General features: G+C 33.9%; 1 protein-coding gene across 1 annotated transcript in view; it reads right to left on the bottom strand.

The window, feature by feature from the left end:
- The window catches only part of KIF6 (kinesin family member 6), a 158,356-nt gene that overhangs the window by 118,112 nt on the left and 26,682 nt on the right, over positions 1 to 13,562 (bottom strand). Inside the window, 2 exon segments of the mRNA XM_056357424.1 lie at positions 1,005 to 1,211; positions 10,593 to 10,722. Of these exon segments, the coding sequence (XP_056213399.1) occupies positions 1,005 to 1,211; positions 10,593 to 10,722 (337 nt within the window).

Genomic DNA, 13,562 nt, shown 5'->3' with positions numbered 1-13,562 from the left:
TGATACCACAACCACAAAAATTATGAGGATGCTAAGATTCACATCTTATTTTTCTAATAGTGAAATGAAAATGATTGTATCAGATCAGTGGAGGAAAGATAATACAAAACACTCAATTATAATTATTATTAACAACAATAATAATTATTACACTGTTAACCAACTTCCTACTGAAATGTTTCATCTTTAAAGTTTCCATTCACCAGCACTATCCTAACCCGTCTTTTTTTTCTTAAAAAAAAAAAAAAAAAAAAAAAAAAAAAAAGAAAAGTAAGACTAGTCAGGATTAATTTACTCTCTCAATATTTGCCTTTTCCAAAGAGGAAAACTAAAAAGCAACAGTGAAAGGAGGATAGGGAGTTTAGTACACCTTAAATAAACAGGCTAAAACTTTTTCAGCCATAACAGCTGAATGATATAGATTTGTGGAGATTTATTACTATTATTGCAGCTGTATCTATGAGTCCTACTACTATAAAACCAGTTATGGTAGTTAATCCATAAATACATTAACAAATGCAACTCCTGTCTCAAAGAGGCTGAAGATTCACATTGGTAGAGGAATAAAACAACACATGAGAGAAAAGACTAATATTTTATCATATTACAATCCTTAAACTACATACAACTAATCAATTTAGTTCAATGATTCTTGAGTGATACATCCTGACCCCAGCCATGGAAGGGGAAGATCACAAAGGACATTTTTAGCAGAAATATAGCTGCAATCTTGTAAATATCTTTACTATTTCAAATTTAACAAGAAAACTATTTTTGAAATACAACCCTGTATACTTGCTATAACTTCACTGTTTAATTGTTAAGCTTTTCCCAAATTAAAATATGTTACTGCAAATGAAGATCTATCAACTCAATCATTTTAAAAACCTGCAATATCTATCCTAAAACTAAGTGAATATTGGAATCAAGATTTACAAAACATTGCACATTGGTAAACAGGAATGTAGTAAAGGGAGAAATATTTCAATCTATTCCAATTTTACCTGTTCTAAATAATGCAATGACCGGTTGATATATTTGGCTTCTGTTAATAAGTGACCTCCAACTCCAGTCTTTGCAACACGCTCTGATCCAGCAAGGTCTACTAAGTGTAACTTGGAGCGTCTGATAGTTGCAGATCCAGGTTCTTTGCTGGAGATGTGAATAGTAAAAATGCAGTGAGATCGGGTTGAGGCTTGATTCATTGGCGTCTACAACAAAAGGAAAGGAAGAATATGCAATGTTCATTTAATAAATAAATTTAGCTTTTCACAGCTAAATACTCTGGCAATTGAAATCACCTATAAATTTTTTTAGCTATCGTACATGTGATAAATATGCAAGCAGAACCCAGAAGGATTTACCTGGCACTCATGTTCTAGCCATATACTTAGATAACTTTAATCTGGACAAATTGTACAGCAAGCAACCAAGTACCTATCCTTCTTCCAAGATACTCTAACAGTGAATACATCAGCAAAGCAGCTAGCCTTACTATGCTGACGAACACTAGAAAAGGGTGCCTTAACTGCAGGGAAAGCTAATAATTCCTGATCTCCAAGCGGTTATCAATTTTCCCATTGGTAAGCCCACTTTTAATTTTTTTTTTCTTTCAAGATAGCCACCAGAGTAACTAAGACTAGGACTTTCTATAAGGCTTTAGACTTTCACATTTTCATTACTTTTATGAAAAAATTTAACTTGGCAAAATCGGTGTCAGAATTTTATGTGGCATGACAGAGTTTTCATTAAAAGTTTGGCTTTAAATACAACTATTTGGAATACCTACTGCCATACTTTCTTAACTAGATGCATGGAAAGTCTTGGTCAATTTTTAGAGATGCTCAGCTTTAGTATGACTTCAGTGGTGTTCCCAATATATTTGAAATGCCAAAGAGAAAATTTTGCAAACCTCTCAGATATTTAATTTTAGATTTCAAATGACCACATGTTATCACACATACACCCTTTTTTTCTCTTAAGCATCTAAAAAACTCTTGAAGCATCTAAAGCTTCTTTCATTTAGTTATATCAAGCTGCTGTTGGAAACTAAAACCTAAAAGAATCCTTTACTATCCTCATTTTATAAATAGCTAAAGCTTTAGAATATAGATTATAGGAGATTATAGGTATACCATACAAACGGTATTTTTATTTGTAACAGGTATGATTACATTGTTATCAGGACATAAATACCTGACTTGAAGAAAAATAGGGCAGTGAAATAAATTACTAAATATTATTGAGCTAGCACCTAAATCTATACTTACTTCTAGCTGTTTAAAAAGACAAAACATTCCTGGCTAAATTGTATACATTAATCTCATCTTTATTTTATTCCTCTTTTATTCTAGAGTAATTATTTATCTAGGCATACCCTGTGATTCAGACTAAATATACCAACATATTGGGTTTTTGCTTTTCCACAGCCTGCTATTGTATGAAACATTCTAGATGTTAAAATAGCCAGCTCATTGCAGGTGTTGAAGGTGGTATCTTGTTAATCCAGAAAGGACAACTCTTAACAGAAAGACTGCAACCAGGAATAACATGAACAGCTATTAACTTGTGGCTGAATTGTCTCCCCTTCAGTTTCCCAGTATTTTTTCCAGCCTTTATAGTGCCAGCCCAACTAAACTGTTTTTGGGAACTGATTCAGTTCAACAGAGGAAAAAAAAAAATAATAATCTGCAAACCATAGATATTTAGCCTGGACCAGTTTCCCAATTAAGCCATAGCATAGCTGTAGAAAGCAGTTCTGCTAGAATAATTGAAAAGGGCCGCATACAGGGTGTGAACAAGTAGGTGGTGTGCAGGAACAGCGTACACTTGTAGTTAGTTGTTCATGAAAATTCTGTAATGAAGTTACAGCCTTAGCACCATTTTATTTTTGGGCTGCTTTAACTAATAAAGCCAAGCTCAGAGGGAGAGAGAGAAGAGTTTTCATCATTAGTTTATACAGATGAGGAATTTTGGAATAATATAGGTAAACCACTGGCTCTGCTTAACTGCCTTGTTTCTAAGGATCATTTCACAATCCTGTAAAATGAGCATCAGAGTGCAGTTACATGCTATGCTGTCTTCAGAAGCAAAGCTGAACAAATGGAGGGGCAGTGAGTTGCAGCATGGGAAACAGGCTCCAGGAAAGGTGTCAAGCAAGAAAACACTCCCAATCATATTTTAAATGCAGTTATACTAAGAAAAAATTATATGCTGTTAAAATGTATTTTATTAAGCAATTCTGATTCCATGAATAATGAGAGCCAGCTTCACTCATTTTACTAGGAGAGCTATAATTTTACTGCTTGCAGCTCTGAGAAGCAGGACAGGATGTTTTATTTTTCCAGCTCAAAATCCACAACAGAATGAGTATTTAAGGACATTCTTCTCAACACAATTGATATTTGAGGACATTTTGCACTACAGTCATGGTATCAGTCACACTATACTGCAGATAAGTCTAAGACAGATTGAATATAAATACAGGTCCAGGTATGGAAGCATAAAGTAAAGGTTGCTATGCAACAAAACCTCAAGTATTTCAAAATGTGCTTTTAGTTACACCTGTTTAAACCCAACAGAGGGGAAAGAAAAATCAAAGGAAAAAGAAAAAAATAAAATAGTTTTAGGACTCTGAGTTCCAAAATCTTAGGGCAATATTTGACCTATTAGGTCTTTATTGTCTATTATATACTAGCCACAGCTTGGTTTTACATGTTCCAGGGAGATGTTGCTGGACTGGTCATTAGAAATCCCATTGCTTTTCTCTCCACAGCTTCTTTTTTTCATGTAAAATGAATGAAGATGATTTGGAAATCATTGCCTAGAATACCAAACTGCTATTTTTATAAAGACCATACACCAATAAATACAGAGTCAATACACCAATACTCCTTTTTTACAATATGATTCTATCTTCACTTTGCAGTTCCCATATGTAGAAAGCTTATTAGAACTCTTGCAGAAAGAGTAAAGCAATAAAAAGTTAAACTGTTGAATGGGATGTGATCATGAAATGTTAATTGCAGTCATAATCCCCCACACTTTGCTACTTTTACCACACAAGTAGATGCAAAGCACACAGCAACAGAAATGACAACTTGTCAGCATCCTCAGTCCAAAAATCAGCCTTTTTGTTTGTTTGTTTGCTATCTTACATATACAATTTCAGAGTATCATTATTCAGCTGTTCAGAAAGTTTGAAAACTGAAAACAAACACAATTTTCTAGACAGTGTCGGCAAGCCTACTAAAAGGGTCCTTTAGTAGCTTTCAGAGTTCATTTTGGCTTTGTTTAGCAGTATCCAAACCATATGTATATGAAATCATCCTCACACTAATTTGATGTGATGAAGTAAAAAAAGAAAGAAGGGAGTGGCCTGGCTCTCAGCAGATGGTTGCTATTGTGCAAGTTATATATAGAACAACTGATGAGCTGCAGTTACTTACAAAGAAATAATTTTTTCCAGGAATTCTGTGACATCATAAACCACATAAGCAGATTTCAGATGCTTTGTGATATCACATGAACACTACAAAGGAATTAATGCCAGGTTATCTGTTGCTGCCCATTATATGTCATGGTAAGAGAGGAATTCACTAACATTTCTTTCAGGATCATGATCTGGTAAAGCATCAATGATTTGTTTGATCTTAGAAAATATGTACAAGAGATATTTCAAGCTATGCAACCCAGTCTCCTTTTTCTCCAGGACCAGGATATACCTGCGTTCGCTGAAATAAAAACTATATGGAAGCTTTGTGACTTACACCATTAAATCCATTCACACAACAGTTGCAAGAAGGTGGTTTCTACTTAAATGAGAAGCTGCAGCACAGCTATACTGCAAGAAGCATCCAAGTCAGATGTTTCTGTCAAGGAATATAAGGTCATGAAAGGTCAAAAAACTCACTGGAGACTAAGTTATAGATCTAAATCTGAGTGTTGTCTATCCTAAATCAACAAAACACTGCAGGAGTTCCTCCCTGTACAAGAATTTATATATTTCCTAAATCCTTTATTTGTTGAAGCTGCTATTAAAAATGTTTTTACTAAGAATCGCCAGAAATAGGCTGCTACTGGTTTAAGTAGAGTTCTTAATAATTGAGGACTTAAGAAGGAGAAAGTTTCTTAATTAGGAGAAAAACATATAAAAAGCTGTTTGAAAATCACCATTAGACTAAGAGAAGCTGCTACTATCTGGGAGAATAGTGTGTTGATTATGGCTGCCAAATAAATTCAGAGAAAATGCATGGAAGAGTTCAGAACAGCTGGGACAAAAAGAATTCACAGGTGATAAATGCAGTCAGTCAGCCCATATTGCAAACCATCTCCACTTGGCAGTTTATACAGTTCCAGTGGAATCTTTCTTCTTTGAATCAAAACATTTGGACATCAGAAGAACATGATTTTCCTGTATGAGTGAGTTAGTGACTAGCCAAGGCATAAATGAAGAAAGGCTGATTCCGAATGTTTCCATTTTTTTTAGAGAATGTCTATGTGAAAAAGTGCAGAATTTTGTTTTCAGATGGGTTTTTCCTCTGAAGCTTTTTTCACTTTTAAATCTTTTAAGAAGGTCAAGGGAAAAGAGAAAAGCACTGCTATGAGCCACGGCTGATATCAAATTGATTTTCTCCAGTCTCAAGCTACAATCAGATGGATGGATACCTCTAGGAAGAAGTTCTGACAGCTCCTGTCATTTCACTGTTCAGATGGTAAGAAAAGTGTTCTTGTGTCCTACACCAATGATAATAAAGGAATATAACACAGTTTGTTTCTCTGGCTGAAACTCATCCTTAGAATAATCTGGTGCTTTCACATTGTTGGTTTATAGCACAGAACATCGTAAGTCTCTGCAAGGCTCAGGGAGCAGTTGTTGAGAAACAGTGGATATATCTGTTTAATTAATATAAACTCCAACATCTCCAACAGAATGATGCTATCTAAGTTGAAGAATAAGAAGTTCCTGCCTTTACATGTAGTAGATCAGTTAGACTTTAATACATCTTTAGCTTCCTTCCTGATTAATATGGTACAAGTGAAGGGGCTCTTCAGGTGTACTTAGGTACATTTGATACAGTTGAAATTGCAAATTTATTGTTAAAAAAAAATATAAGGATCAGAATAGGTGCAATCTGACACTTTCCTGATTTCTAAAAGCAATATATCTTTCGATATTTACTACAAGTACAGTTTCACAGTTAGACCATGCTAACTGAGGTAACTTCTAAAGTAACTAATATTCCCTGATGAGGACATTATTAAACTCTAGATTATACAATGCCTTTATCCACATAAATCCCAAAGTGCTTTAAGGACTATTCAAAGTAGTACATATGACCAGTGATTGTTTTACCACACACAGAAGTGAAAGCACCTGTGCTGAAATGATGATGCCTTTGGTGTTAATAATACTACAGAACAGGTTTGTCAGGGTGGAAATAAATTAACAGTTGACACCAATGAGCAACCTAGGAAAGCAGAAAGTTGTAATCTATTCTGGAATGCAGCTCTAACATGGATAACATGCCTTTTTGCCAAAAGTGCCATTTAATCTTATATGTTCACACATTCAAATCTTATTTTTCATATTTCATTCAAGAAAAAAATGCATTCAAACACTACCAGTGGCTTTCTAAATATATTCAAGAGAATACAAATGGACAATAAAAATAAATACAGAGGGAATGAGTCCAATTCAGAGGTCACAAGTCAGTCCCCACAACTATCTTTAGATGTTTAAAAGTTTCATTCTTTCTTGAAATAAACATATTCAAGCATTGCCAAAAGCTTACTGCTTGCCCCATGTGTTCCTGAAACATTTGAAATGATGGAGCAAATACTGTGTAGTATGCACAGTCTTCCGAATTTAAACAATGCAGTACTATATGTATAAAACCACGCACATTTACTTTCTAATTAAAATGAAGCAATTTTTCATTAAAGGAAAAACAAATGCTAACTATACATGCAACTGCAGTGTTCAGACCTACCAATCTCATATAAAGATATTATACATTTTTGAAATGGATGCATGGCCTTGGGACACTACTAGGTCTCCCTTACTCTGCTATTTTAAGAGAAATACTAAAAAACGTACCAAGAATTCTTTAAATTGCAGAGATTCAGACATATTATTTCAAAGGACAGTGATCACAAGAATTTAGAAAAGACCACTTCAGCTTAAGACATATTAGTTGTATATCTACCAAAATACAATGTTTTGTGAACACAACCTAAATGGCCACTTATTTCTGTACATGTGGTTTTTTAGATGCTGCTGCTACTATGTGTCATATGTGCAAATTAGATTTTGAAATCCTTTGTTTGTATGTGAGATACCTAAACCATAAAGTTGGTTTAAAAAGATTAAAATATAAATATTAAATTCAGATTACTTTATATAATCTGTTGCTGAAATTCTTATGCATTCAAATGTAACAAGAAACTGTTTTATGGGAAAAACAAACAAGGAAACAAAAATACATGCTTTAGAGTTGGAAGAGCTGCCAACAAAGAAATCTGCTTTTAGGGTTTGCTCTCTGCCTATTTCTCCCTGGCAAAACATAAGAAACAAAAACTTCCTATTTGGATTTTTACATTATGAAGTATTTGTGCACAGATGTATCCCATCTTGCCATTTCTACAACCTGTAGTAAGGTCAAAACTAGAGGAAAGGATCGGTCCTATATTGACTTATAAACCAATCCTGCACAAATTAGATTAGCTTCCTCTTTTTTTCCTTCTTATGAGCTATATAATTATGTGTGGGAAAGAAGTATTCAGTTATAAACGTCCCCTTAGGTTACGACATTTAATGAATGAATGTAGGCTACAGAATACTTCTGCTATTATGATCACTTTCTTTACAGCATAGTCAGTGGTGCAGCCCTCAAATCAAGTTAGGCTTCACTAGCAGAGGCATTGCAGAAATTAAACTGTCATTTTATTTTCAAAATGGTCCTGCAGCTCTTCAAAGAGGGCTTATCTCAGGGGTACAGCATTAGAATGCGATTTTAGAGGCCATGGATTTCATATATGATCCATGACAGTCGTCTTAGTTTTCCCATAGCCAAACTCCTCACCATTAAAAAAGATGAATCAAGCATTTCTTTAACTTTCTTCTCTATTTACATTTATCCATCTTCTGTCTTTTTCTTTAAAGTTTACTTAAATAGGATCCTAATCTTTTTTGAGGTCAGGAAGTGTTATCATAATTCAATAAGGTTTAAAAACATGGATCTCTGGAGAAGAAGCTATCATTGATGTTGTATATCCTCTTCCCTAGACCTCTGCATTAACGTCTCATTTCTGCAAACACTATTTTCTCATTCTGAGAAGTCATCATATAAAGTACCACAGTCACCTAAAGCCAAAAATGCCAGATGATAATGATAAATTCTGTAATGTCTAAAAGGAAGCAGCGCTCAGTAAGCTTATTGAACTGTACTACAATGAACCTGCTGCAATTGCAAAGAAACAATGTATGAGATAACTACATACACATAACATCTACAATAATATACACCTCATATGAAGTATTTGGAATAATATTAGCATTCAGGCTAAGCAAAGTAAATATTACTGCAATAGGTAGTAGTTATTCCAAGGAAGTATTCTCTGCATTTTTTTCTTTTCAGTACTCTTTGTTAAAGACCTATTAAACAGTACTTTTATAGTGTTCATATAACAAAAAACTCCTGCTGTGGCAAAAGCAGCAAAGCAACAATGGCATGCCATTTGCTAACCCAAGACACACAGATTAACGAATTCTCTGCTATTGGGGTCCCAAACATTCTCGTGTCTATTCTTATGCTTTCTTGCAAGTACTAGCATGCCCCAAATAAAACTACCAAGTTGCAGATTAAAAAATAAGCTAAAGAAGTTTTTTCTTTACACAACACAGTTAAGTCATGGAACTTTGTGTCACATGAGATTTCATGATAAAAATTTGCTGAAGCTAAAAAAAGCACCTGGGCAAATTCATGTAAAGAAAAATACAACAGAGGTTATTAGCTATAAATAGTCTGAAACACAAACTAATGAAGGTTAGGAGTTAGCTTTTTAAAAAAACAATATTATTTACTTGGTTTTTCTTTTACTCTTCTCTATATATTTGCTATTGGCCATTGTTCAAAATAGGAATCTGCAGCAGACATATCTTTGGTCTGACCCATTAAGAATATTTTTTTAGTTTTACTGAGAATTACTTCATCTTGACCTTTAATGACTTACCATCTTCATTAGTCTTGCTATTTGTTCATGACTTTCAGTGTTTGAGATATATTTTCTCTTTAGGCAACATCTTCCAAATATGTAATACAATTGCCCTTTACAATTGCTGATTTATGACCCTGTCAGCCAGCAGCACAATATTCTTTAAATATTCTCATTTTCACACACAGGTCCTCTAAACTGATCAGAGATATGTTGAAGACCTTTCTCCATGCAATAAACTTTCTTTTTCTGTTCTCATTACCAACTGTCATGATAGGTCTTCAGGCTTTTGAACTCTATGTTATCTTTTTGTGTCCTCTATTACACTTTTTCAAGTTCCTCTCCTCTATAAATTGTATATTTTTTTCCATTTCAATATCATTAAATGGTTCCTTGCCTCAACATTTGTATTTACTAACAGCCCTTAAGTACAGCTTACTTATCTCTTGCCTTAACATCTTTCTGCCTCTCAAAATGTCACTGCTGAAATAGTCTCCTTGAGAAAGAGAGTTTTTGGGCTATTTTCTGAATCAAATGCTTCTTCCTCTGTGCCCAGGTGTACATTGCCAACCAGCAGGAACAGAGAGCTACCTGACTATTTCTTATACTTAAATGTTTTTCCCCTCATTGATGTATTATATATCTTCTTGGTCAGTGGAAGAAACCCACAAATCTCTGTAATAGAATTAGCTTGTTGTAGTAAAGATACATTGACAGTGCTCCCATTATACAGTACACTTCTTATATTTACATTGTATTTTCTAGTATGAAGATAAGGGGGGGGGGAACCCTACAGATTCTGAATATGGAAACATTTAATTTGAATTTTCCAGAATCAGTTAAAACACCCTTGTCTTTGCAAATTGGTAAATATTTGTTTTGAATTTGCCGTGTACTACCATTTGGTTTTTTACACATAACACCACATCTTTATGCAATAAGAATTAAAAAAAGGGGGACTGCTAACTCTTACAGCAACTCCTTCAAAGGCAATTTAGTACTTCTGTGGGAATGTTTGACAATGCTTTGTAAGGATATGTTTTCTAATCTTTGCATGTGTATGTATGTTGATACATGCTATATTCAAAAGTAAGCATATGGTTTATGTGAAAAATTTCCCCCCACTATTTTAAATTGCAGTAAATTATGACATAAACAACCAGCAGATTCACTAAGGAAAAACAGAAAGCTCTTTGCAAAGTGAAAACTATCATCAGAGAAATGCTTATTTAATTTCACTGTGGAAATACACTCAGAAAGAAGATACATACTCCTTTATCTCCAAGGACTTCCAAAATATAAATCTTAGAGTGGAAAAGCTTATGACCATTTTAACTGTGGTGGTGCTAACTAAGATTTGCAGCAGCAATTCTCACCTCAGCAATCATTCTGTTGGTGTCTCCCAAGAAGAGTAGGTTTAAAGCTTCCTCTTCACTGGTTGCTTCCTGAAGAGACAAGTTTTTCAGATGAATGTTCTGGTCAGGATCTTCCATTATTACGACTTTTCTACATGACAAAAAACCCAACAACAAACACCAAGTCAAAAATTAAAATTAGAGTTGTAAAGCAATCTTTGTTCCATACTTCCATTTTGATTGTGCCTAAAAGGTGACACATAAAACCCAAAACCAATTATAAAAGAACTAGAAACATAAGTAAATAATACACATTAAAGGAAGTGGTTTGGTTTTTTTTACCTCTGTCACTATCTTTTTATTCCTTTATTATAAGCCTCCACTTAGTAAAGAAATATATAAAATCTATAACCTAGGAAAAGCTTGTTGTTTTTTTTTTTAATGATATAGTAAAATCTCAAGAGCAAGAGGTGAAATGAATGATCACAAACAAATAACAAGTAAAAGGTTTTTTTGCCATTACCACAGCTGTTTAAGCACAAATGGTATATAAACCATACCATATCCTTGATAAACAAATAGGCATGGCCTATTTCAGAATCAACACACCTGTAGCCAAAATGTTTGTAATAACACTTGTCAAGATTATTTCTCTTGTCATTCTTCTCAAATGGTAATAACTACAAATATAAATTATCCCTTTCTTAAATTAAAAGCAAGCAGATTTTCTTCTTTTCTTTCAAATTCTAAAAACAGAATGATTTTATCTGTTTTCACTGAGGTTACAAATGCTCTTAGTTGTACTGCTTTAAGACTTAAAATTCAGAAAAAGAACATTACATGGCAGTACCAAGGACATGGTAAAAAACTCCAGGAGAGCTACTAAATATTACTGAAACTCCTTTCCACTTCTTTAAATAGCACTTTTACATAAGATTTTTTTTCTTTTGATTAAGTGACTGAGAGTTAAACTTTATTGGCTTTACTGAGTAGCCATTAGGGTCTCCTCTGTCAGGACATACTGTAGTACCCAACATGGAAGCCAAGTAGTTGCATCACTGGATTTGGAGAACTGTCAGAGTGAGGAATCTGTTAAAACTGAGGTACACTAATTTTGAGGATGAATGACATGTTCTTCAGGGTGAATTACATGTTCTGTGACAACTTATAACAAGAAAATTAGAACTTTTTAAAGTTAGAAGTTCTTTAAAAAACACTTTCCCGCTTGTAAGTATAGATAATACTTTATATATATGTATACACATATATATATGTATTTGTGTGTGCATATATATACATACACACTTCCCCCCCATATTCCTCAAGGTTAACCACAAGAGGGAGTATGGGGCTTGAGATTTTCTCTCTAGATAGTCCTTGCATGTTAATTACTCCAAGCTGCTTTAAAACCAGGCTGGTTCAGTTATGTTCTGCTTTGCTCGTCTTTTTTTCTCCAAAGCTGACAGAATCAAATTGAGCAGCTAAGCAGCCTTCCGTTGTATTACTCTTAAGTAATAGAGAAGTAGTTCACACTCTGATGGTCAAAACATTGGAATGGATATACAGAAATTGAATACATTGCAATACACTCACTATTTTCAAGAAAAAAACACATGTAAAGTTACACAAAATGCTTCTTTAGTAGTCATAATTTTTTTTTTCAAGTATGATTGCCTCCCACTTATAGCCCTATTTTTGTGTGGCAAGGTAATAGAGAACTAGTACAGTCCCCCATCCAGAGCATAAACCCAAAAGCATAACTCTGCTCTCATATAACAATGTTTTGATAATGTCAACTTGAATTCTGTCTGCAATCCCATCTGTACATGCATCACATGCTAAAGCCCAGAGTGGTTCTGATTACGTTGTAATGCTTTGAATAATTTTAATATTTTGAAATTGCACAGTAAGCATTGTCTATCTCTTTTCTAGTTTAGGAAAACAATGCTTTTTTACTATGCACACTTGGCACAATATTTAAACTCCTAAAGATATTTTCAGACTACATATTGACCAATGGTTATAAATAATTTCCAGACAAGGAAGGTATTAGTTTGGACAAAAAGTTCTGGAAGATTATTGTCTTGGAAAGGAGACAGTGGGGACATCACAAACCACTGGCAGCCTCCTATACAGTGGCTTTGCAGCTGTTAGGAGGATTTCCAGATGGAAGTCTAAATTTGCACATCTTGAGAGGCATCTGTCAAAACTTCCTCAGAAAGACATGTTCCTAAACAACAAAACGATTTATTTTATAGTGCTAATAAAGTTACTGTACAATATTATAATACATTTCTATAGAATGTTCTCTGTATTAGTGAAATTTTTACATTTCATAGCCCAAACTTGGATCTTGGAATGGAAAAGCTCAGTTGAGTTATCCATAATGACTGAAAGAAGGCAGAGACAAGGTTTGGTTTTCTTTATAAACAAAGAATCTTTTCCATTTGGCTTAATGGATGGAATTTGTAGCTGACTAGGAAACCTGTAGGATGGGATCAGCCTTTTTTATACTGTTATTAACTCAAGTCCTTCCCTGCATCATCTGAGCTGCTGCCATTAATGCAAGGGAGCCTTACAAACTAAATGCTTTGATTTATGAAATTTCTGTTAGTAGCAATCAATGAAGTTAAAGCTTCCTTTGATTAATTAATATAATCTCATTCATTTGTGTAATATAAAAAATAAAAACTTAAATATTTTAGAAAAAAAATGCCAATTTGAAAAATCAAGTTTCCTATGATGATAACTGTCTCTAGGGTTTAAAACTGAAGAAATTAAACTTTATAAACATTTAAAAATTAATCATAATGATGTAAAAAAATAACATATGAGGATACATACCTTCTATGACAACACGTTAGCAGGATATAGTGATACTACTTCAGCATGAGTAGACCATACAGCCAATAATAAATTTAGGAAAAGGATAAAAGAGAAAAGCAGCAAGCATGCATCTAGGAGTCTGTCCCAAAGAACAGGATAAACTAA

Source organism: Falco biarmicus, chromosome 12 (genome assembly GCF_023638135.1).
Source record: "Falco biarmicus isolate bFalBia1 chromosome 12, bFalBia1.pri, whole genome shotgun sequence".
Lineage (NCBI taxonomy): Eukaryota > Metazoa > Chordata > Aves > Falconiformes > Falconidae > Falco > Falco biarmicus.
The sequence above is the reverse complement of the archived record's forward strand: the minus strand, read 5'-3'. Positions and strand labels throughout refer to the sequence as shown.